This window comes from Tachyglossus aculeatus, chromosome 5, assembly GCF_015852505.1.
Source record: "Tachyglossus aculeatus isolate mTacAcu1 chromosome 5, mTacAcu1.pri, whole genome shotgun sequence".
Taxonomy (NCBI): Eukaryota; Metazoa; Chordata; class Mammalia; order Monotremata; family Tachyglossidae; genus Tachyglossus; species Tachyglossus aculeatus.
The window spans coordinates 33,220,501-33,243,367 of NC_052070.1; the positions used below are offsets into that span (position 1 = coordinate 33,220,501).

The 22,867-nt window shown below is 47.4% G+C and overlaps 1 protein-coding gene across 2 annotated transcripts in view; it reads left to right on the forward strand.

The window, feature by feature from the left end:
• Positions 1–22,457, forward strand: part of ZBTB40 (zinc finger and BTB domain containing 40) — a 74,448-nt gene extending 51,991 nt beyond the window's left edge. The window contains exons 12-18 of one of the 2 annotated variants that reach the window (XM_038747100.1): positions 5,613–5,819; positions 8,602–8,766; positions 13,196–13,410; positions 16,685–16,847; positions 17,091–17,177; positions 18,383–18,609; positions 19,980–20,177. In XM_038747100.1, coding sequence (XP_038603028.1) covers positions 5,613–5,819; positions 8,602–8,766; positions 13,196–13,410; positions 16,685–16,847; positions 17,091–17,177; positions 18,383–18,609; positions 19,980–20,177 — 1,262 coding nt within the window. Of the gene's footprint in view, positions 1–5,612; positions 5,820–8,601; positions 8,767–13,195; positions 13,411–16,684; positions 16,848–17,090; positions 17,178–18,382; positions 18,610–19,979 lie in introns of both variants that reach the window. The other variant, XM_038747099.1, reaches the window with a different exon arrangement.
• The last annotated feature ends 410 nt before the right edge of the window (positions 22,458–22,867 follow it).

Sequence of the window (22,867 nt, forward strand, 5' to 3'; positions counted from 1 at the left end):
AGTGCTCTGCACATAGTAAGCGCTCAATAAATACGATTGATGATGATGATGATGATAATAATGGCATTTGTTAAGCACTTACTATGTGCAAAGCACTGTTCCAAGCGCTGGGGAGGTTACAAGGTGATCAGGTTGTCCCATGGAGGGCTCACGGTCTTAATCCCCATTTTACAGATGAGGTCACTGGGGCCCAGAGAAGTGAAGTGACTTGCCCAAAGTCACACAGCTGACAATTGCTGGAGCCAGGATTTGAACCCATGACCTCTGACTCCAAAACCCGGGCTCTTTCCACTGAGCCATGCTGCTTCTCTACTGTACTAAGCGCTTGGGAGAGCACAATATGCAGACACATTCCCTGCCCACAACGAGGTTACGGTCTAGAGGGAGATGTCAGGGTCACAACCATAGGTGTGCTTGCAGCCTCCAGGGAAAGGATGCAGGGAAGATATTCTGAGTGGTGGAACACAGGCCCCTGAGCATCGTGTTTCCCTGACCACGGGCAAGTCATTAACTTCTCAGTGCCTCTGTTTCCCCCTCTGTTCCTTCCTACCTAGACAGTGAGCCCCATGTGGAACAGGGGCTGTGTCTGACCTGATTAACTTATATCTACCCCAGCGCTTAGAACAGTGCTCGATATGTATGCTCGTTGTGGGCAGGGAATGTGTCTGCTTATTGTTGTAATAATAATAATAATGATGGCATTTATTAACCGCTTACTATGTGCAAAGCACTGTTCCAAGTGCTGGGGACGTTACAAGGTGATCAGGTTGTCCCACGGGGACACAGGCTTAATCCTCATTTTACAGATGAGTTCACTGAGGCACAGAGAAGTGAAGTGACTTGCCCAAAGTCACACAGCTGACAATTGGCGGAGCTGGGGTTTGAACTCATGACCTCTGACTCCAAAGCCCGGGCTCTTTCCACTGAGCCACGTATACTTTCCCAGGTGTGCTCTTCCCACAGGAAGTGCTCAATAAATACAATTAAAGAAACGACCGAGCATAGTAAGCGCCTAACAAATACCGCAGTTATTAATAGTATTCAATTCAATTCAATCGTATTTATTGAGCGCTTACTGTGTGCAGAGCACTGTAATAAGCGCTTGGGAAGTACAAGCTGGCAACATAGAAAGACGATCCCTACCCAACAGCGGGCTCAGTCTAGAAGGGGGAGACAGACAACAACACAAAACATATTAACCGGCATGAGCTTCCCATGCTGCGTGGAGTTAAGACAAGAACAGGAGTTAAGACAAGCCCTCCCTCTGCCCACCCGCCAAGCTAGCTCTCTTCCTCCCTTCAAGGCCCTGCTGAGAGCTCACCTCCTCCAGGAGGCCTTCCCACACTGAGCCCCTTCCTTCCTCTCCCCCTCGTCCCCCTCTCCATCCCCCCATCTTACCTCCTTCCCTTCCCCACAGCACCTGTATATATGTATATATGGTTGTACACATTTATTACTCTATTTATTTATTTATTTTACTTGTACATATCTATCCTATTTATTTTATTTTGTTGGTATGTTTGGTTTTGTTCTCTGTGTCCCCCTTTTAGACTGTGAGCCCACTGTTGGGTAGGGACCGTCTCTATGTGTTGCCAATTTGTACTTCCCAAGCGCTTAGTACAGTGCTCTGCACATAGTAAGCGCTCAATAAATACGATTGATGATGATGATGATGATGATGAACAGGAGCACAGTTACTTAGCAGGCCTCGCCCACTGTACTAAGCGCCTGTCTTGTCTTATCCATCGAGTCGTTTCCGACCCACAGCGACGCCATGGACACATCTCCCAGAGTGCCCCGCTCTCCATCTGCAGTCATTCTGGTAGTGTATCCATAGACTTTTCTTGGTAAAAATCTGGAAGTGGTTTACCATTGCCGCCTTCCACACAGTAATAATAATAATATTAATAATAATAATGGCATTTATTAAGCACTTACTATGTGCAAAGCACTGTTCTAAGTGCTGGGGAGGTTACAAGGTGAACATATTGTCCCAAGGGGGCTCAGTAAATTTGAGTCTCCGCCCTCGACTCTCTCCTGCGCCACTGCTGCCCAGCATGAGTGAGTTTTGACTCGTAGCGGATTGACATCCACTCACTCCCCACTACCCAAGCTAGGAATGGAATGGATATGCCTCTGTTCGACTCTCCCTCCCATAACAGAGATTGGTAGAGTACTGGAAACTCTCCAGGTGTGACCCTGAAAGGACTAAGCACTTGGGAGAGTACAATTAACAGAGTTGATAGGCACATTCCCTGCCCACGACGATTTAAAGATTTAACTTCCGACACAAGTTATAACACAACCTCAGGTAACATTCTCAACTTAATAGAGTAGTTGAAAATAATAATAAATTTTGGTATTTGTTAAGCGCTTACTATGTGCCAAGCACTGTTCTAAACACTGGGGGAGATACAAGGTAATCAGGTTGTCCCACATGGGGCTCACAGTCTTAATCCTCATTTTCCAGATGCGGTAACTGAGGCACAGAGAATTTAAGTAACTTGCCCAAAGCCACATAGCTGGCAGAGCCGGGATTAAAACCCACGACCTCTGACTGCCAAGCCCATGCTCTTTCCACTGAGGCACGCTGCTTCTCTAGTTGTGCACGTCAGCCCCTCTCTGGTGTAAATCTATATCTCTCACCTATCCTGGGTAGGCTGTTTTGGTAAATGTAAACCCAGTTTGCTGGTATGTCCTTGTTCTCTCCATCAGCAGCAAACCAAGGGCTCCCAATTCCCCACACTGTGACTTTTCTTACCGTGTTTAGTTACGCAGTCTCTTTTGAGTCAAAGGAGTCTCTCCCTGTCTTCTGACATTAAAGAATGAACTCCCATCCAATAACCAGAGAGGTCAACATCCGCCTTTCCTTAACGTAGCTATTATTACTATTTTTTAATGGCATTTGTCACATGCCTACTAGGCGCCAGGCACTGTCCTAAACCTTGGGTAGATTCAAACTTATCAGGTTGGACAGAGTCCCTGTCCCACATGGGGCTGACAGTCTTAGCGCTCATCTTTCAGATGAGGTAACTGAGATAAAGAGAACCTAAATGATCTTCCCAAGGTCACACTGCAAACAAGTTGGAGGAGCCAGAATTAGAACCCAGGTCATCTCCCAGGCCTGTGCTTTTTCCACTGGGCCACGCCGCTTCTCAATTGAAAGTGGCTGTGGAATTTGAGTTCATAGGAAAACAGTGTTCCTTTTCCTATCCTCTTTAGTTCTGCGGGTCGGTAACTCTTTGTACTCCTTCAATATGACTCCTGACTCAAGTCAGTAGTATTTATTGAGCACTTCCAGTGCTTAGAACAGCGCTTGGCTCATAGTAAGTGCTTAACAAATATCACCGTTATTATTAATATGGTGTGCAGAGAAGCTGCAAGAGAGCTGCTTCTTCAAGAGAAGCAGCGTGGCTCAGTGGAAAGAGCACAGGCTTAGGAGTCAGAGGTCATGGGTTCAAATCCCGGCTCAGCCACTTGTCAGCTGGGTGACTTTGGGCAAGTCACTTCACTTCTCTGGGCCTCAGTTACCTCATCTGTAAAATGGGGATTAAGACTGTGAGCCCCACGTGGGACAACCTGATCACCTTGTATCCTCCTCAGTGCTTAGAACAGTGCTTTGCACATAGTAAGCGTTTAACAAATGTGATCATGAACGAGTTGTCTACACGCGCTGCCTAGAATTCCTCAACAACAACTCTCTCCTCGACCCCCTCCAGTCTGGCTTCCGTCCCCTTCATTCCACGGAAACTGCCCTCTCAAAGGTCACCAATGACCTCCTGCTTGCCAAATCCAATGGCTCATATTCTGTCCTAATCCTCCTCGACCTCTCAGCTGCCTTTGACACTGTGGACCACCCCCTTCTCCTCAACACGCTATCCGACCTTGGCTTCACAGACTCCGTCCTCTCCTGGTTCTCCTCTTATCTCTCCGGTCGTTCTTTCTCAGTCTCTTTTGCAGGCTCCTCCTCCCCCTCCCATCCCCTTACTGTGGGGGTTCCCCAAGGTTCAGTGCTTGGTCCCCTTCTGTTCTCAATCTACACTCACTCCCTTGGTGACCTCATTCGCTCCCACGGCTTCAACTGTCATCTCTACGCTGATGACACCCAGATCTACATCTCTGCCCCTGCTCTCTCCCCCTCCCTCCAGGCTCGCATTTCCTCCTGCCTTCAGGACATCTCCATCTGGATGTCTGCCCGCCACCTAAAGCTCAACATGTCGAAGACTGAGCTCCTTGTCTTCCCTCCCAAACCTTGTCCTCTCCCTGACTTTCCCATCTCTGTTGACGGCACTACCATCCTTCCCGTCTCACAAGCCCGCAACCTTGGTGTCATCCTCGACTCCGCTCTCTCATTCACCCCTCACATCCAAGCCGTCACCAAAGCCTGCCGGTCTCAGCTCCGCAACATTGCCAAGATCCGCCCTTTCCTCTCCATCCAAACCGCTACCCTGCTCATTCAAGCTCTCATCCTATCCCATCTGGACTACTGCACCAGCCTTCTCTCTGATCTCCCATCCTCGTGTCTCTCTCCACTTCAATCCATACTTCATGCTGCTGCCCGGATTATCTTTGTCCAGAAACGCTCTGGGCATATTACTCCCCTCCTCAAAAATCTCCAGTGGCTACCAATCAATCTGCGCATCAGGCAGAAACTCCTCACCCTGGGCTTCAAGGCTGTCCATCCCCTTGCCCACTCCTACCTCACCTCCCTTCTCTCCTTCTACTGCCCAGCCCGCACCCTCCGCTCCTCCACCGCTAATCTCCTCACTGTACCTCGTTCTCGCCTGTCCCGCCATCGACCCCCGGCCCACGTCATCCCCCGGGTCTGGAATGCCCTCCCTCTGCCCCTCCGCCAAGCTAGCTCTCTTCCTCCCTTCAAGGCCCTGCTGAGAGCTCACCTCCTCCAGGAGGCCTTCCCAGACTGAGCCCCTTCCTTCCTCTCCCCCTCGTCCCCCTCTCCATCCCCCTATCTTACCTCCTTCCCTTCCCCACAGCACCTGTATATATGTATATATGGTTGTACATATTTATTACTCTATTTATTTATTTATTTATTTCACTTGTACATTTCTATCCTATTTATTTTATTTTGTTGGTATGTTTGGTTCTGTTCTCTGTCTCCCCCTTTTAGACTGTGAGCCCACTGTTGGGTAGGGACTGTCTCTATGTGTTGCCAATTTGTACTTCCCAAGCGCTTAGTACAGTGCTCTGCACATAGTAAGCGCTCAATAAATACGATTGATTGATTGATTGATTGATTATTATTATTATTAAGCACTGCACTAAACAATTGGGAGAGAACAATATAACAGTTGGTGGACATGCTCCTTGCCCACAACGAGCTTACAGTCTAGAGGATTTATCCAAGTCTCCCTTTTTGCGGGGCTTTGAAGTCCTAACCCTCCCCACCGTTGAAATCTCTCTGGGAATATTGGATGGAAGACGGATGAACCAATTAGGCAGTTGTGGTATAAACTCCTCATTACACTAGGTAATTGTGCTGTTGTTACCGCTTTGCCCCTGGGGGCCGAGCCGGTGGTTTTGGGGGCTCCCCGAGCCGGGTGTGAATTGCTTTCCTCTGTGTCTCCTGGCTCCTGGTGGTGCTCCCCTAGGAATGCAGTACCACAAACTGACAGAGCATTTTGATGAGAAGCCTTTCTCCTGCGGAGAATGTGGAGCCAAGTTCGCGGCCAATTCCACCCTGAAGAACCACCTCCGCCTTCACACCGGGGACCGCCCTTACATGTGCAAGCATTGCCTCATGACGTTCACGCAGGCCTCCGCGCTAGCCTATCACACCAAGAAGAAGCATTCCGAAGGTAGAGCCCCGAAAACGTTTTTGGTCTCTTTTGGTTGGTTGGTTGGTTGGAGGGAGTATGGAGGTGGAACACACAGAAAAGTTAGAGGAGCACCTTAAATAATAATTTGGGGTTTTACAGAGTCTTAAAGGATTTTTCTTGTGTGCTGTTGCTTTATTGACAGTCTTCTGTGGAATAAATGGTGTCTGTGAGCCCACTGTTGGGTAGGGACTGTCTGTATATGTTGCCAATTTGTACTTCCCAAGCGCTTAGTACAGTGCTCTGTGCATAGTAAGCGCTCAATAAATACGATTGATGATGATGATGATGATGAACCACCATTTGGCCTCTATATGGTAAGATCGGCAAAGGTCACAGATATGGGCGGGTCCAGTTTGTTGCCCCTACTTTACTCACTGGCCATGATCCTAGACTGTGAGCCCATTGTTGGGTTGGGACCGTCTCTATATGTTGCCGACTTGTACTTTCCAACGCTTAATACAGTGCTCTGCACACAGTAAGCACTCAATAAATACGATTGAATGAATGAATCCACAGAAAGAAGTGGCTTATGTCACTGCATCCAGGGGCAGACAAAGTTGCCTTGTCCACTGGGCACTTATGTACATATTTGTAATTTATCTGTTTATATTAATGTCTCTCCTGGGCGTCTCCCCAGACTGTAAGCTCGTTGTGGGCAGGGACTATATCTGTTCTATTGTGCTCTCTCAAGCTCTTAGTACAGTGCTCTGCACACGGTAAGTGCTCAATTAATATAATTGACTGACTGATGCTGAATCCCAACAGTCTCAGTCCAGCGGGAAAGACTTGGTACTGTTTCTCCCTCCCCACGACCCCCAACTCGCCACGCTCTGTGAAGTTCTGCCAATTATCCAAGATTGAAGATGGCAGCATATGCAGCTAAAAGCCGTGGGGTGTGGAATGGCAGGGGGTGGATTCGACATTCTGTTTAGCGGCATTAGGCCACTTGAATTCAGTGGACTGAGGGGAGAACGAGCAGGAGAGAGAGAGAGGCATAAAACTAGATTGGAAGCTCATTATGGGCAGGGAATGGGTCTATCTCCTCCGTTATATTGTACCCTCACATGTCATTTTTATTTATTCTTATTTATTTATTCATTATTTTTATTTATTCTGGTGACCTGACACCTGTCTGAATGTTTTGTTTTATTCTCTATCTCCCCTTTCTAGACTGTGAGCCCGTTGTTGGGTAGGGACCGTCTCTATATGTTGTCGACTTGTACTTCCCAAGTGCTTAGTACAGTGCTCTGCACACAGTAAGCGCTCGATAAATATGATTGAATGAATGAATGAATCTGCTTAGTTCAGTACTCTGACTCAGTAAGCCTTCAATAAATTCCATTGATTGGTAAGTTTCACTCAGTAAATTCCATTGATTAATCGATAAGATCGAGTGCGGAGACAGGAGAACTCAAAATCCCGTGAGAGGTTTCTGGCTAGATTTTGGTATCACTTCGCATCTATATGATGTGTTAAATTTTCCAGAGATTTCTCTTCTGGTGATTGCCTTTCCCCTACCGCCAATTCATCAGCTGTACTTGCTGCCTGACTTATTACTTTGTGTAAAGGAAATTCACCAGTCAACCAATCCGTAAATGGTATTTATGGAGCGTTTACCAAGGTTAGAGCACTGTACTAAGCACTTGGGAGAGTACAATCCAACAGAATTAGCAGAAATGTTCCCTGCCCATAATGAGCTGACAGTGTAGAATACTTAAGGGAGGAAATGGCCAATGAGAGACCCACATTTTTATGTATTTTTGTCCACTGGAATCTGTGCCCCGTGTGATGTAGGAGCACATTGCCACACAGCAGCCAGTGCCCTTGTGTTCCTTATATGACTGTTGTGTTCCAGCAGAGAGCTTTTCTTAGAAGTCACTCTTAAAAATTTGATTTTAATAAAGGATGATGAAGAAAATAGTTGAAGGAACCTTAGCCAAACTAGCTAAAACTGACAAAAGGAAAAATAGTACAGCAAGATGCAATCTGACAGAACAATTGTCAATCGGTCAGTCAGTCAGTAGTATTTATTGAGCACTTACTAGCACACTTAGCACTGTGCTAAGTGCTTGGGAAAGTGCAGTATAATAGAGTCAGTAGACACGTTCGTTGCTCAGCGAGTTTACAGTCTAGATGATATTCAACATCATCGATCATGGGGCAGTGTAAATGTTAAAGTAATATGATGAACATACATATATAATGACAATTTCATGTGTATTTAGAATTATAGAATTAACAAACTAAGTGTATGCTTTAAGCTCTGTGCCCCTGGGTAGCAAAACAATATATCGGCCTCTGATAATATAACAGACAACATTATATGCACTCTGAGTGTTCTGGATGAAATGCCCTGTTTGTTTTCTCAACTGTAATCTCTCAGTTCTATTTATTATCATCGTTATTATTGTATTTGTTATGTGCTTACTATGTGTCCAGCACTATTCTAAGATCTGGGATAGCTATACGTTACTTAACAGTAACCACCCATGTGATCTACCATTCCACGAATGCCTCTGCCTCAAATTTACCGACGTAAATCAGAGCAACAAGGTCATACGCTGCCATTTTCTGTGCACTGGGCTTCTGTTGTTAGCTGCTGACCTGTCGAGCTATTAGGGCCTTAAGTCTTAATGATCTGAAATCAGCTCCCAGTTTCCATTTGTATGTCGTCTGCCCCCAGATGTGACCGCCCCTGGACAAGGGGTTGGTTCCAGAGCACACGGGGTGGGGTAATGGATGGGGTCTTCTGTGCTTCCAGGGAAGATGTACGCCTGCCAGTACTGCGATGCTGTGTTCGCCCAGTCGATAGAGCTGTCTCGTCACGTGAGGACTCACACCGGAGACAAGCCGTACGTCTGCCGGGACTGTGGGAAAGGATTCAGGCAGGCCAACGGCCTCTCCATACACCTGCGCACCTTTCACAGTAAGCGCTCCGGAAAGCTGCGGCACCTCCAGCCGGGCCCCGTCGGAGACCACCGAGACCTCTGGAATTAGCTCAGCACCTCTCTCCCAAGAAGCTCAGAGCTTTTTGTTAATGGTATTCATTGAGTGCTTTCTGTGTGTACAGCACTGTACTAAGCGCTTGGCAGAGTACAGGACAAGTGAGTTGGTAGGCATGTTCCCTGCTCACAACAAATTTACAGCGGAGGGGGGAGACCAACATTAATATACATAAATTAGCTCTAGACTGCGAGCTCGTTAAAGGAAGGGAATGTGTCTGTTGTTGTATTGTACTCTCCCAGCTGCTTAGTACAGTGCTTGACACATAGCACTCAATAAATATGATTGTGTATATATATACACACACTCACACACATGTATATATAGTTATTGCCTCTGCCTTAGTAATAGCCTTATGAGATACAATGAAGCACTCGATAAATGATTGAATGAATGAACAAAATAATTGTATATATATATATATATAAAATATATATAATAATAATAATGATGACATTTATTAATCGTTTACTGTGTGCAAAGCACTGTTCTAAGCACCGGGGAGGTTACAAGGTGATCAGGTTGTCCCACGGGGGGCTCACAGTTTTAATCCCCATTTTACAGATGAGGTAACTGAAGCACAGAGAAGTGAAGTGATTTGCCCAAAGTCACACAGCTGACAGTTGGTGGAGCCGAGATTTGAACCCCTGGCGTCTGACTCCAAAGCCCGTGCTCTTTCCATTGAGCCACTATATATAGTTTTATATATTCATTCAACTCAATCATATTTATTGAGCGCTTACTGTGTGCCGAGCACTGTACTAAGCGCTTGGAAAGTACAATTCAGTTATTGACTCCTCCTTAGTAATAGCCTTATGAGGTACAATGTGGGAAGGAATTTGAGTTCCATACTAAGTACAGGTAGAGAAACTGAAGCCCGGAGAGGTCAACTGATTTGCCCACTTTCTCCCCACGGCAAGTCCTTGGCAGATTCGGAGTTTAGGACCCAAGTTCCTTGGCTCCCAGTCCAGTGTCCCTTTCATTGGAATGCTCTCCCAATTAGGTGGAAATTCCCAGTTCATTTAACGGTATTTATTAATTACCTACCAGGTACAGAACTTGAAAAGCTTCCTATAATCTGATGTGCAGCCAGAGAAATTTCTAAGCCTTAGTGGCTGTGGGCAGACTTGTTAGCAGTAATAAATACTGCTGAACTCTGATGTTTTTGAATCAATCTGAATTAATGTGACCGCACCATTCTGGGTACCTGACAAAAGTAGGGATGATTTCCGTACTGATCCAGAGGAGCGGAGGGAGGGTTTTATTGTTCAAAAATGTTCCATCTTGGGAAACTGTAAAGAATAAGGCTGTGTCTTTCTATTTCTGGAAAGGAGGTTGTCATCCTCTTTCCCCCTCATCGGTTAGAAAGTGCTCACTGATGCTTAGCCCTGTACAATCCAGCACACGTCAAGATGTACGTATAGGTGAGCATGCTCAGAAGAGGTGCACAGTGGGCTTGGAGCGCGATGTTGTTCAGGAGAAAGACATTGGTTAAACACACTGTGTGTAAGTCCCCAACATTTCTCCTTTCGGCCTCAGAAAAGACTTAATGGAGAAGAGAAGCAGTGTGGCCGAGAAAAACAGCGAGGCCTCGTGGATAGAGCACAGGCCTGAGAGTTGGAATCAATCAATCAATCAATCGTATTTATTGAGCGCTTACTATGTGCAGAGCACTGTACTAAGCACTTGGGAAGTACAAATTGGCAACATACAGAGACAGTCCCTACCCAACACTGGGCTCACAGTCTAAAAGGGGGAGACAGAGAACAAAACCAAACATACTAACAAAATAAAATAAATAGGATAGATATGTACAAGTAAAATAAATAGAGTAATAAATCTGTACAAACATATATACATATATACAGGTGCTGTGGGGAAGGGAAGGAGGTAAGATGCGGGGGATGGAGAGGGGGACGAGGAGGAGAGGAAGGAAGGGGCTCAGTGTGGGAAGGCCTCCTGGAGGAGGTGAGCTCTCAGCAGGGCCTTGAAGGGAGGAAGAGAGCGAGCTTGGCGGATGGGCAGAGGGATCTGGAAGGACTTGGCCTCTAATCCCAGCTCTGCCACGAATCTGCTGCGCAACCGCGGGGAAATCACTTCACTTCTTGGGGCCTCAGTTTCCTCATCTGTGAAATGGGGATTAAAAATGTGACCCCACATGGGACAGGGACTGTGTTCAACCTGATTACCTTGTATCTACTCTGGCACTTAGAACGGTTCCTGGCATAGACTGTGAGCCCACTGTTGGGTAGGGACTGTCTCTATATGTTCCCAACTTGTACTTCCCAAGTGCTAGTGCAGTGCTCTGCACACAGTAAGCGCTCAATAAATACGATTGAATGAATATAGTAAGCATTTAACAAATACCATTAAAAGAAAAAATAGGGCGAGGCTAGAAGCCATGGTCAGTCATCTGTACTGGCTGTCGGGGGCATAACGGCCCTGGCTCAGAGTGCGATGCGCTGCAGTGACCATTCCTTCATTCATTCAATTGTATTGATTGCATGCTTACTGTGTGCAGAGCACTGTACTAAGCGCTTGGGAAGTACAAGTCGGCAACATCTAGAGACGGTCCCTACCCAACAACAGGCTCACAGTCTAGAAGATAGGCTCACCGTCTAGACCAGAGAGTATCACTGACGTCGGGATGCCAGGGAATTACAACCGATTGGCAAATATCGTCATCGGCAGCATAGGTGACCGAATTGTGCCAATGGGGATATAGATTAGATACACGGAATCAGTTGATCAATAGCAGATGATCACTCTCCTCACCTGCAAAGCCTTATTAAAAGCGCATGCCGTCTGAGGCCTTCCCTGACTAAGCCCTCATTTCCTCATCACCCACTCCCTTCTGTGTCATCCTTGCACTTCATTCGTTCATTCATTCATTCAATCAATCGTATTTATTGAGTGCTTACTGTATGCAGAGCACTGTGCTAAGCGCTTGGGAAGTACAAGCTGACAACAGATAGAGATGGTCCCTACCCAACAATGGCCTCACAGTCTAGAAGGGGGAGAATTTACACCCTTTATTCACCCTATCTTCAGCCCCATAGCACTTAGGGTCACATCCATAATTGATTTTATTGACTGTCTCCTCTAGATTGTAAGCTCCTTGATGGCAGGTAACGTCTCTCAATTCCGTTATATTGTACTCTCCCAAGCACTTAGTGCTATGCCCACAGTAAGTGCTCAATAAATATGGTTGATTGACTTGCATTTATTGAGCACCTACTACGTGCAGAGCGCTCGGAAAGCACAAAAGAATTAGAAGACATGATCCCTATCCTCAAGAATCTTACAGTCAAGCATGGAGGATTATCTGCCGTGAGCATTGTTAAATCCTGGAATGGTTCTCATAGATAACTGTGAGATCCCTCTATGTTACTCTCCCAGCCACTTGTCAGCAGTGTGACTTTGGGCAAGTCACTTAACTTCTCTGTGCCTCAGTTGCCTCATCTGTAAAATGGGGATTAAGACTGTGAGCCCCACATGGGACAACCTGATCATCTTGTATCTCCCCCAGTGCTTAGAACAGTTCTTCGCACATAGTAAGCACTTAACACTTAAGCACTTCTATACTGTGAGCCCACTGGTGGGTAGGGACCGTCTCTGTATGCTGCCAACTTGTACTTCCCAAGCGCTTAGTACAGTGCTCTGCACACAGTAAGCGCTCAATAAATACGATTGAGTGAATGAATGAATGAACAAATGCCATTATTATTATTATATTAGGAAGGTGTCTGTATGGAATAAGCACTCAAATCTATTGTCTTCACACAGAACACTGTACTAAGCACTTGGGAGAGTGCAATAGAGATATGGTCCCTGGTCTCAAAGAGCTTTACAATATGATTGTACAGCTCTAAACTGAAAGCTCGTTGAGGGCAGGGAACGTTTCTACCAGCTCCGTAGTGCTGTACTCTCCCAAGTATCTAGTACAGTGAGACTTTTAGACTGTGAGTCCACTGTTGGGTAGGGACTGTCTCTATATGTTGCCAATTTGTACTTCCCAAGCGCTTAGTACAGTGCTCTGCACATAGTAAGCGCTCAATAAATACAATTGATGATGATACAGTGCTCTGCACACATTAAGCACTCAATAAATACGACTGATTGATGGGCATTCCTCCCACAAGGATTGCTATCATGTCTGAGTGGGGTGGCATAGGTGGTACTGATGCTTGCAGGTGGGAGGATGGAAGCGGTGATGAATAACAAATCCTTTTTAGTTCTGCAGCTGCACCAGATAACGTTTTCTTTTCTGGCTCTTTTCTCCGCCGCCTCCAACTTTTTTCTTCTCTCGGGCCTGCCCCTGCTCCGTCATCTATCTGCCTTCACGGGCTCAGACATAGACGATCCCTACGACTGCAAGAAATGCCGGATGAGTTTTCCCACCCTCCAGGAGCACCGAAAACACATCCACGAGGTCCACTCCCGGGAGTATCACCCCTGCCCCAGCTGTGGAAAGATCTTCAGTGCTCCGTCGCTCCTTGAGCGCCACATGGTCACCCACGTGGGAGGGAAGCCTTTCAGTTGCGAGATCTGTGACAAAGCCTATCAGGTGAACTGACCGTGAAAGTTCTTCCCTTCACTTGTCTTCCTCCCCGCCCCTCCCCTCGCCCCCCATTTTCTCTTAATGGTATTTAAGTGCTTCCCATGTGCCAAGCTGTGTACTAAGCCCTGGAGTTAGATACGTGGCTCAGTGGCAAGAGCCCGGGCTTTAGAGTCAGAGGTCATGGGTTTGAATCCCGGCTCTGCCAGTTGTCAGCTGTGTGACTTTGGGCAAGTCACTTCACTTCTCTGTGCCTCAGTTACCTCATCTGTAAAGTGGGGATTAAGACTGTGAGCCCCCTGTGGAGAAGCAGCATGGCTCAGTGGAAAAAGCCCTGGCTTTGGAGTCAGAGGTCATGGGTTCAAGTCCCGGCTCCACCACTTATCAGCTGTGTGACTTTGGGCAAGTCACTTAACTTCTCTGGGCCTCAGTTACCTCATCTGTAAAATGGGGATGAAGACTGTGAGCCCCCCGTGGGACAACCTGATCACCTTGTTAACCTCCCCAGCGCTTAGTACAGTGCTTTGCACATAGTAAGTGCTTAATAAATGCTACCATTATTATTATTATTATTATCACCTTACAACCTCCCCAGTGCTTAGAACAGTGCTTTGCACATAGTAAGCGCTTAATAAATGCCATCATCATTATTATTATTCTACAAGCTGATCAGGTTGGGCACAGTCTGTATCCCACATGGGGCTCACAGTCTTAATCCCCGTTTTACAGATAGGGGAACTGAGGCCCAGAGAAGTGAAGTGACTTGCCTGAGGTCACACAGCAGTCAAGTGGCAGAGCCAGGATTAGAACCCAGGTCCTCTGACTCCCATTTCTATTATCTCCCCATCCCCTCACCCTCTGCTCACAAGTGACCTCAGTTGCATTCGGGGTTGACCTGAAAATTAAGGACCCTGCAGCCTCCAGTAATATTTCCTGAGCACGTTTAATCTAGAGGACAAAAACACTTTCATATACTGGAGGGGAATAAAAAAAAAACATTAACGGAAGAAGAAAATTAGCCCATTCTGATGCATTCCCAACTCCCTCAAAGCCCGGCTTTGTTATAAACGGGAAGGTGTTTTTTTTTTTTCTTTTCCATTTTGGCGTGGTCACGGAGGCATGTAAACTAGTGTGTCAGATGAACAATACTGTGGGGGAGAATAAAGTATTCCAAAATTAGAATGTTTTGCGCAAATAACCTTTCCCATATCCATATTTTAGGAATCGTCCATTTTTAATGAAACTGGCCTAAATCAAAGGGAAAAACCCTCATCGTTGAATAAAGCAATCATAAATGGGGAGAGGAAGCAGCAAATAAGTGTCCTCCAGGCAACGCCTCATCCCGGCACCCTGGTTTTCTTTATGCCAATAACCAAATGAAATACTATAGCGGATAAACCCCCATCGCCGCCAAAAGCAATAGCAGCAAGATTATTTATTGAATGCCCACGAGGTGCAATGCAGTCTGCTAAGCGCTTGGGAAGTGCAGTCAATCCATCAGTCAGTCAATTGTATTTACTGAGCTCTTGCTGTGTGCAGTGTTTAGGAGAGTACAGTACAACAAAAGATACCTGCCCACCAGGAGCTTAGAGATGTTAAATTAAATTACAGAGGGATAGGTGCATAAAAACAGAAACATGACACATTCCCTACCCACAGAGAGCTCACCCTCAGGGCATAGTGCCCTGAGAAGCAGCGTGGCTCAGTGGAAAGAACACGGGCTTTGGAGTCAGAGGTCATGGGTTCAAATTCCGGCTCCGCCAACTGTCAGCTGTGTGACTTTGGGCAAGTCACTTAACTTCTCTGGGCCTCTGTTACCTCATCTGTAAAATGGGGATTAAGACTGTGAGCCCCCCGGGGGACAACCTGATCACCTTGTAACCTCCCCAGCGCTTAGAACAGAATAAATAAACATATTTATTACTCTATTTATTTATTTATTTTACTTGTACATATCTATTCTATTTATTTTATTTTGTTAGTATGTTTGGTTTTGTTCTCTGTCTCCCCCTTTTAGACTGTGAGCCCACTGTTTGGTAGGGACTGTCTCTATATGTTGCCAACTTGTACTTCCCAAGCGCTTAGTACAGTGCTCTGCACACAGTAAGCGCTCAATAAATACGATTGATGATGATGATGCTTTGCACATAGTAAGCGCTTAATAAATGCCGTCATTATTATTATTATTATTACTGGGCTCCGGAGATCTCAGTTCACCTGGCAAATCTGGGCTGTGACCTTGGATCACCAAGCCCCTATGTCCCTGTAATAGTAATTATGGTATCAGTGCAGTGCTTACTATGTGCCAAGCACTGTTTGAAGTGTCGGGATAGCTACGAGATAATCAAGTTGGATGCGGTCCTTGGCCCACATGGGGCTCACTGTCCAATGGGGAGGTTTATTGGATTCCCATTTTACAGTGGAAGAAACTGAGTCATAGAGAAGTGAGAGATTGCCACTGTTCGGCCCCTGGCAGTTTGGGCATACCTGCTGCAAGCAGACCAGAGCCCTCTCCATGAACCAATCCCTACAGACCCCGTTGAGGGTCTGAAAACTATATGTTGCCCTCTGTGCTGTCCTTGTTAACATTCATGTTCTTCTAGGGATCCCGGGGCACACTAAAAAGGGGGAGACAGAAGGGGTACATGGGCATATTGTGTTTGGCGCATTCTGACAAAATACCCAATTCTTAAACTAAGAAGGGTCAGCTGCAGTGAGCTGTCAGCATCTAAAATCAAAACCCCAATACCCCCAAAACCCTAATCCTGACTCACTTTATCCCTAGCCTTGCTAGGATTAATCAGTCGACTAATCGATGGTATTTATTGAGTGCCTACTATGTGCAGAGCACTGAACTAACTGCTTGGGGGAGTACTAGATCTAGAGTGAGTTACAATGAGGATTTTTCAACAATCAATTTGTACACGTTTACATTCCTAAAGCAGTGCTAATGATTCTTAATAGCATACCTTCATGAAAAGATGGCGTTTCACAATTTTTTAAAAAATCGTATAACCCTGGTGGCAGCAGGCTTCCAATATAAGTAGTTCAGTGGAAATAGCCAAGCAATACATCAACGGTATTTATTGAGTACTTATTGCGTGCAGGTGTACTGTACTAAGTACTTGTCTGTAACCTTAAAATTTTCCTTCAATGTGGTGGGGAAGTGTATACCTCTACTAAGGGCTAAACTAGGGCTTGTAATGACTGCGCACAAGAGAATTGTGGGCAATTCATCTCTCTAGGACATTTTGAGGCTTAATCTTGGCTTAACTCTCCACAGCAATTGTCTGGTTTGTGGTATCATAATCGGACCCATCACCCTGATGTGTTTGCGGCTCAGAATCATCGATCCTCCAAATTCTCCTCGCTGCAGTGCAGTTCCTGTGACAAAACCTTTTCCAGCACCTCAGCCCACAGGAAACATGTCAAAACGGAGCACGCAGGTGAGAGGAAAGGTCGGAGAGGCGGGTGCGGTGAAGTCTGATCTGACGTGAGAGAGCAACCACGTGGGAGGCAACCCCCTCGTCCTCATCCGGTCACGATTTCCTGAGCTCTAAGGATCTCCCCCCCCGTATCCCATCGAAGCCCGCAGCCACTGAGGGAAGATCCCGCCGCTCTCCAGTGGCCACCGACGCAGGCCTCTGTCCCAGGCCTCCCTCCCACTGTTGTCACTGTCTTCTCTTCAGATGTGCAGTTCCACGAATGTGACAAGTGTAAGGAGCTCTTCCCCACACTGGCTTTGCTGCAGGTCCACGTCAAGTGTCGCCATTCAGGTTGGTAACCGACTCCAGTGCCGGGCCCGGGAGGAAGAGGGAACCGAGGTTGCTTTGAGATTTGTTACCAACAATAATTATAATAACCGTGGTTTTTGTTAAGCACTTACTAGGGGCCATGCACTGCAGTAGATATGAGTTAACCAGGTTAGACACAGTCTACGTAGGAGGGAGAACAGGCATTGAATCCCTGTTTTACAGATGAGGAAACTGGGGCCCGGAGAGTGAAGTGACTTGCCCAGAGTCCCATAGCAGGCAAGTGGTAGAACGGGATTGGAACTGTGGCCCCCCAACTCCCATCCCCCACTCTTTCCAGTAGGTCATGCTGCTTTTCCAGTTGTTATTTAACAGGGTATATTCAAAATGAAATAAATCAACGGGACCGTGGCAGAGTAGCAACATATGTCTGGTGGGAGGAAACAGTCCTCGGGTCCCTACCGTCTCCAGGCAGAGCTGGGGGGATCTTCCTGGACACAACCTTCCCAGAGGGTTTTTGTTTTTCAAATGGCATTTGTTAAGCACTTTCTGTGTTCCAAGAGCTCTATTAAGCGCTGGGCTTGGTACAAACTAATCAAGTTGGATGCAGTCCACGTCCCACGTGGGGCTTACAGTCCTAACCCCCCATTTTACAGTTGAGAGAACCGAGGCCCAGAGAAATTACGTGACTTGCCCAAGGTCACACAGCAGACAAGCAGCGTGGCTCAGTGGAAGGAGCACAGGCTTGGGAGTCCGAGGTCATGGGTTTGAATCCAGGCTCCGCCACTTAGCTGTGTAACCTTGGGTAAGCCACTTAACTTCTCCGTGCCTCAGTTACCTCATCCGTAAAATGGGGATTAAGACTGTGAGCCCCACGTGGGACAACCTGATCGCCTTGTATCCCCCCAGTGCTTAGAACAGTGCTTTGCACATAGTAAGTGCTTAATAAATACCATTATTAAGTGGCGGAGATGGGATTAGAACCCAGGCCTTTGTGAATCCCAGGCCCTAGCTGCTAGCCACACCTCTTCCCAGACATTCACCCTTCCTCCGCTTCATCTCCTGCCGGTTGGAACGTAGGGTTTGGAACCATGACGGGGGTCCCACTTCCGTGCCTGCCTCCTCCTCGTCCTCTTCCTCCCACTCGTTACTTACGCATTGCTTCTCCCCGATACTCCCCTCCCTTCCCCTCTGCCCCAATGGCCCCATTCCGTTTCTTCCCCCTCCAGGATCTCAGTCGTTCCAGTGCCTGTATTGTGCCGCCTCTTTCCGCTTCCCTGGCGCTCTGCAGCACCACGTGACGTCAGAGCACTTCAAGCAGACAGAGAACACCTTCAGCTGCGAGCTCTGCGGGGAACTTTTCACGTCCCAGGCCCAACTGGAGAGTCACTTCGGGCGCGAGCACCCCAAGAGGGCCATCACAGAAGCCCAAGCCGCAGCTCCCGAGATGGTGCAGGTGATTTGATCGATCGTCATCCTCAATGGTATTTGTTGAGCCTTTACTGTAAGCGCTTGGGAGAGTAAAGGCAGCAGGGTTGGTAGACACGCTCTCTGCCCACAGTGAGCTGGCTGGACCCCCCTGCCCCCCCCCAGTTCAGGTTCAGCGGTTTCAAACAAAAGATCAGGAGTCCATCTGGAGAGACAGAGGGAAATATGAAGGCTCCCCTGGATGTGGCTGGATTTCTCAAATCAAACGCGCCTCTTTTGTTTCCTAACCCTGCTCTCCCTTCGTCCCCAGCCATTCTCTTCTGAACCCCCAAGGGTTCCCTAGTCCGCCTTGTCCAATATGTTCCCCATTGCGTTTTTACTCTGCTTTACTGGAACAAAGTGTCTCCAGGGGCAGGATCATGTCCCAGGGGGACATCCCTATCTATCACAGCTCTATTCCCCACAGCTGCTCATGCACTAATCAGCTGGCCCTGCAGAACAGAGACTCATGCAGAACAGCGACTCATGGCTGCGTGACGCCCATCCATCATCCACCATCACCTGGAGGCCACAGAGTCAGCTTGACCTGGCCGTGCTCACTGCTACAGTGATGATGATGATGATGATGATGGTATATGTTAAGTGTTTACTATGTGTCAACCACTGTTCTAAGTGCCGGGGTAGGTACAAGACAATCATGTTGAACAATGGGGCTCACAGTCTCAATCCCCATTTTCCCTACGATCCCCTTCCTATTCTCCAATAGAGAAGCTGCATGGCTTCGTGGAAAGAACACAGGCTTGGAAGTAAGAGGTCATGCGTTTGAATTCTGGCTCCGCCACTTGTCAGCTGTGTGACTTTGGGCAAATCACTTAACTTCTCTGTGCTTCAGTTATCTCATCTGAAAAATGGGGATTAAGACTGTGTGAGACAACCCGATAAGTTTGTATGTCCTCCAGCGCTTAGAACAGTCCTTGGCACATAGTAAGCGCTTAACAAATACCGTCATTATTATTATTATTATTGTACTTTTTTTCTGCAACATCATCTGTGAGACACGTGAGTCCAAGCTGTGAGGGTCCCACCTCCTCCCCCCCAATCGGTGTTCGCTAGTGTATAATCACAGAGCCTGTGCGAGCCAAGCCGCATATGGTGCTAAACTCTAGCAATTGAGGACGTAGAGTTATTTAAATTGCTGCCTGCCTTTTTTTTTTTCTTCATTACTGGTGTGTTACTTTGCGTTTCCCCATAGGCATATGCATTTTGTAATTGCTCTCTTCTGGTGTGAAAATAAATATTATCATTATAGCCCAAGCGGGGATTAATGCGGGTCTTGGAACACGGCGGAGAGAAAAACCGTACTCCAGCATCTCCCAGCAGGTCTGGTCTTGGTTTCAGGTGATCCAAACCCCGGATGTTGAAGCGTCAGCCGAGCAGCGGGTGATCACCTTGGACGAGAGCCAGCTAGCCGGCTCCCAAGTGTTTGTGACCTTGCCAGACGCCCAGGGGAGCCAGACGACCACCGAGCTGGTGGCGTTGACGATGGCGGACTTGTTGGACGGCACGGTGACCCTGATCTGCGGGGAGGCCAAGTGATGCGGGGTGCCCGGGACGTTCCGAGAAACAGTCCCTCTGGGGTATTATTCGCTGCACCTCCACATCCCCCCCAACCCCCCAACACTGGCGGCAGGTCAGCGGGATTAACTTCTTTCTCTTAGCCACCCCCAAGACAGACAACACTTCAGAGGCGAACAAAGCACCGAACGCCCTTCTGGAGCTGAAAAGGCGCTGTCAGCAGGCCGGACTGACCCCGCTGCCCTTTCTGGTCTGGCTGCTTCTTCCCCACAGGCCTGCTGCTCTGGCATCTGTGACTCTCTTCCAGCCCAGAATGAAACAGAAGCATTAGCCCTGCCTAATGAGGAGTGGGGAAGGAAACTGGTGACCAAGGCAACCGAAGAGATTCGATTTTTGAAGACCTGAATTTGAAGGGGAAGGATGCGTGGGGGAGGTGAAGAGGGTGTGGGGGGTGCCACGGAGGCGGAATGAAAAAAAAGGAGAACTGGAGCCAGGAAAGAGCAAGAGATACATGAAAGGCTAGGGTTGAAAACTCTAGAGGCTAAGGGAGAACAACACTTAAAAAAAGATGATCTAAGTTAGAGCATAGTGGGAAATGGGTGGCCCAACTCAAAGAGGAGGAGATATCCTGGCAGAAAAAGAAAATTTTGGTTGTTTTTTTGCCGAGACATAAGGCTTTTATGGGGGTGTTTAAATCCCGCTGGTTCTTTTTCATTTTATTTTCCCTGGAGACGCTTTCTCAAGCCCCTTCTCGGCGAGGCTTAGCATCTTAGAGCCATTACATATAAGGACTAGGGAAATAAATATGGGGGCCTGGCACTGTTGTCTTTGACATTTCTTAGTGGCATTTTTTTTAATTTTTATTATTAGTAATAGTAGTATTATTGTTATCGTTGCTACTGCTATATTGGGAGACTCCACCCAGCCATTTTCCTGGAGGGCAGACAGCCCATCGCTTTGGGAAGTAGCATTGTCAGAGATGCCCGGAGAGGCTCCCACCCCAGACAGCGTGCTACTTTCACCGCAGGGCAATGACCCTTCTGAGACTACATTTCACCAAGCTTTATAGTTTCCTAAAATATAATCCCATAATTAATGGTGTGCTGAATCCATGATGAAGTGCAATTAGATGGATGTGGGCTCCTGCAGTTTAGAGAGAACGACTAGCATTTATCTTCCTTTCCTAGATGCCAAAAGGTTGAACCGTGCCAATACGGTATTTACCTACTGACCATCAATCTGCACCGGGCCGGTGGGCACCATCCCCCTTGGAGAACAATGCCCACATGACCCCTTGACCATGGGACCGTCCCTCCCTCCCGGCGACAACTTGCACCTGCTGCCTATCGAGCTGGGTGACAGACTGCTGTAGTTCAAAGCAAAAGCCCATATATTGCTGCCTGTCTGCTACTTCACAGGCAGAACCGCAAAGGTAGGAATTTAACCCCTACCCGTTCACCTCCCATTTTGTGTGGCGGTCTGATGGAAGAGCAGCTCCTGTCCCCAGTTAATGATAATTCGTGACTAGAGTCATGAGAAAAGGTACACGGCCTTCCCTCCCTCCCCCAGCCCGCCCCGGTCAAGCCAATCCTTTGAGTTTATCAAGCCTGAAGCAAAGTTTTCAAAAGAAACATCCCTGGAAGCTAAATATGGCCAGAAGATGGTGTTCGAGCCTTTAAGAATTAGTCTGGTAGGGCTGATCTCCGCTGGTGCTTCCCCTTGAGGCCTGCACAATCTTCTTTAAGCTTTCTCCGTCCCTTGGGTTAGGAGGCCTGGAAAACTGTTGCTCCCCAGTTAGGGAACGGGAACCGAACAGCCCCATCAACGAGCCGAGCCTCCCCGGAGACCAGACAGTGTCCTGCCGCTAAAGGGTGCTTACGTCCGCCTACTTACCGTGGGGAAAGAGAAGAAGATTGTGAGCTGCCTAACCTGAGCTTCCTAAACTTTCCTCCCATCTGTAAAAGAGAAGAGAGAATTTAACAATCGAGGAGAGTGGATTGAGTTGGGGAATCTTAAAGCTTTCCAGAGGAAGGGCCGCCAGCCTTACACTAAAATACAGAATGGAGTCCCTCCAGAGGTTTCCGGCCCAGAGACTTAATCTCTATCGGGGAGCTTTCCTCTCCTGTAAGATGGGCAGGCACAGGAGGCAGCCCGGTCTGAAGGAAAGAAAGTCACTTAACCGCTCTGTGCCTCAGTTTCCTCATTCATAAAGTGGGGAAAATAATATTGCTCTGCTTCACATAAAGTTGTGAGGATAAAATGCAATCACTGATGTGAATGTGCTAAGGTTAAAAATAAAAGTCCCATACAAATCCAAAGAGTTATTTATTAAACTCCTGAGGGGGCAGAGAAGCCACACTCTTGCTGGGGGTGAGGGGGATGTATATAGGCTTTCATTTGTTGGCCCCCAAATACAATCGATGGTATTTATTGAGCCCTTACTGTGGGCAGAACACTGTACTAAGCACTTGGGAAAGTACAATACAAAAGAGTTGCTAGACATGTTCCCTGCCTTCAAGAAGTTTGCGCCCTAGGTGGGAGAAAGACAATATAAATAAAAGCAAGTGGCATTCAGTCTCTGGCTCACGGATGAGGATCGGGGGAAAGCCGTCCTCGTCTCCCTGTTCTTGTTCTTTTTATCCCAGATGTCCAAAAAAGCTGCTCAATTGCTGCCGCTCTTGTAGTGGAGACTACAGCTAATTGTTTTCAAA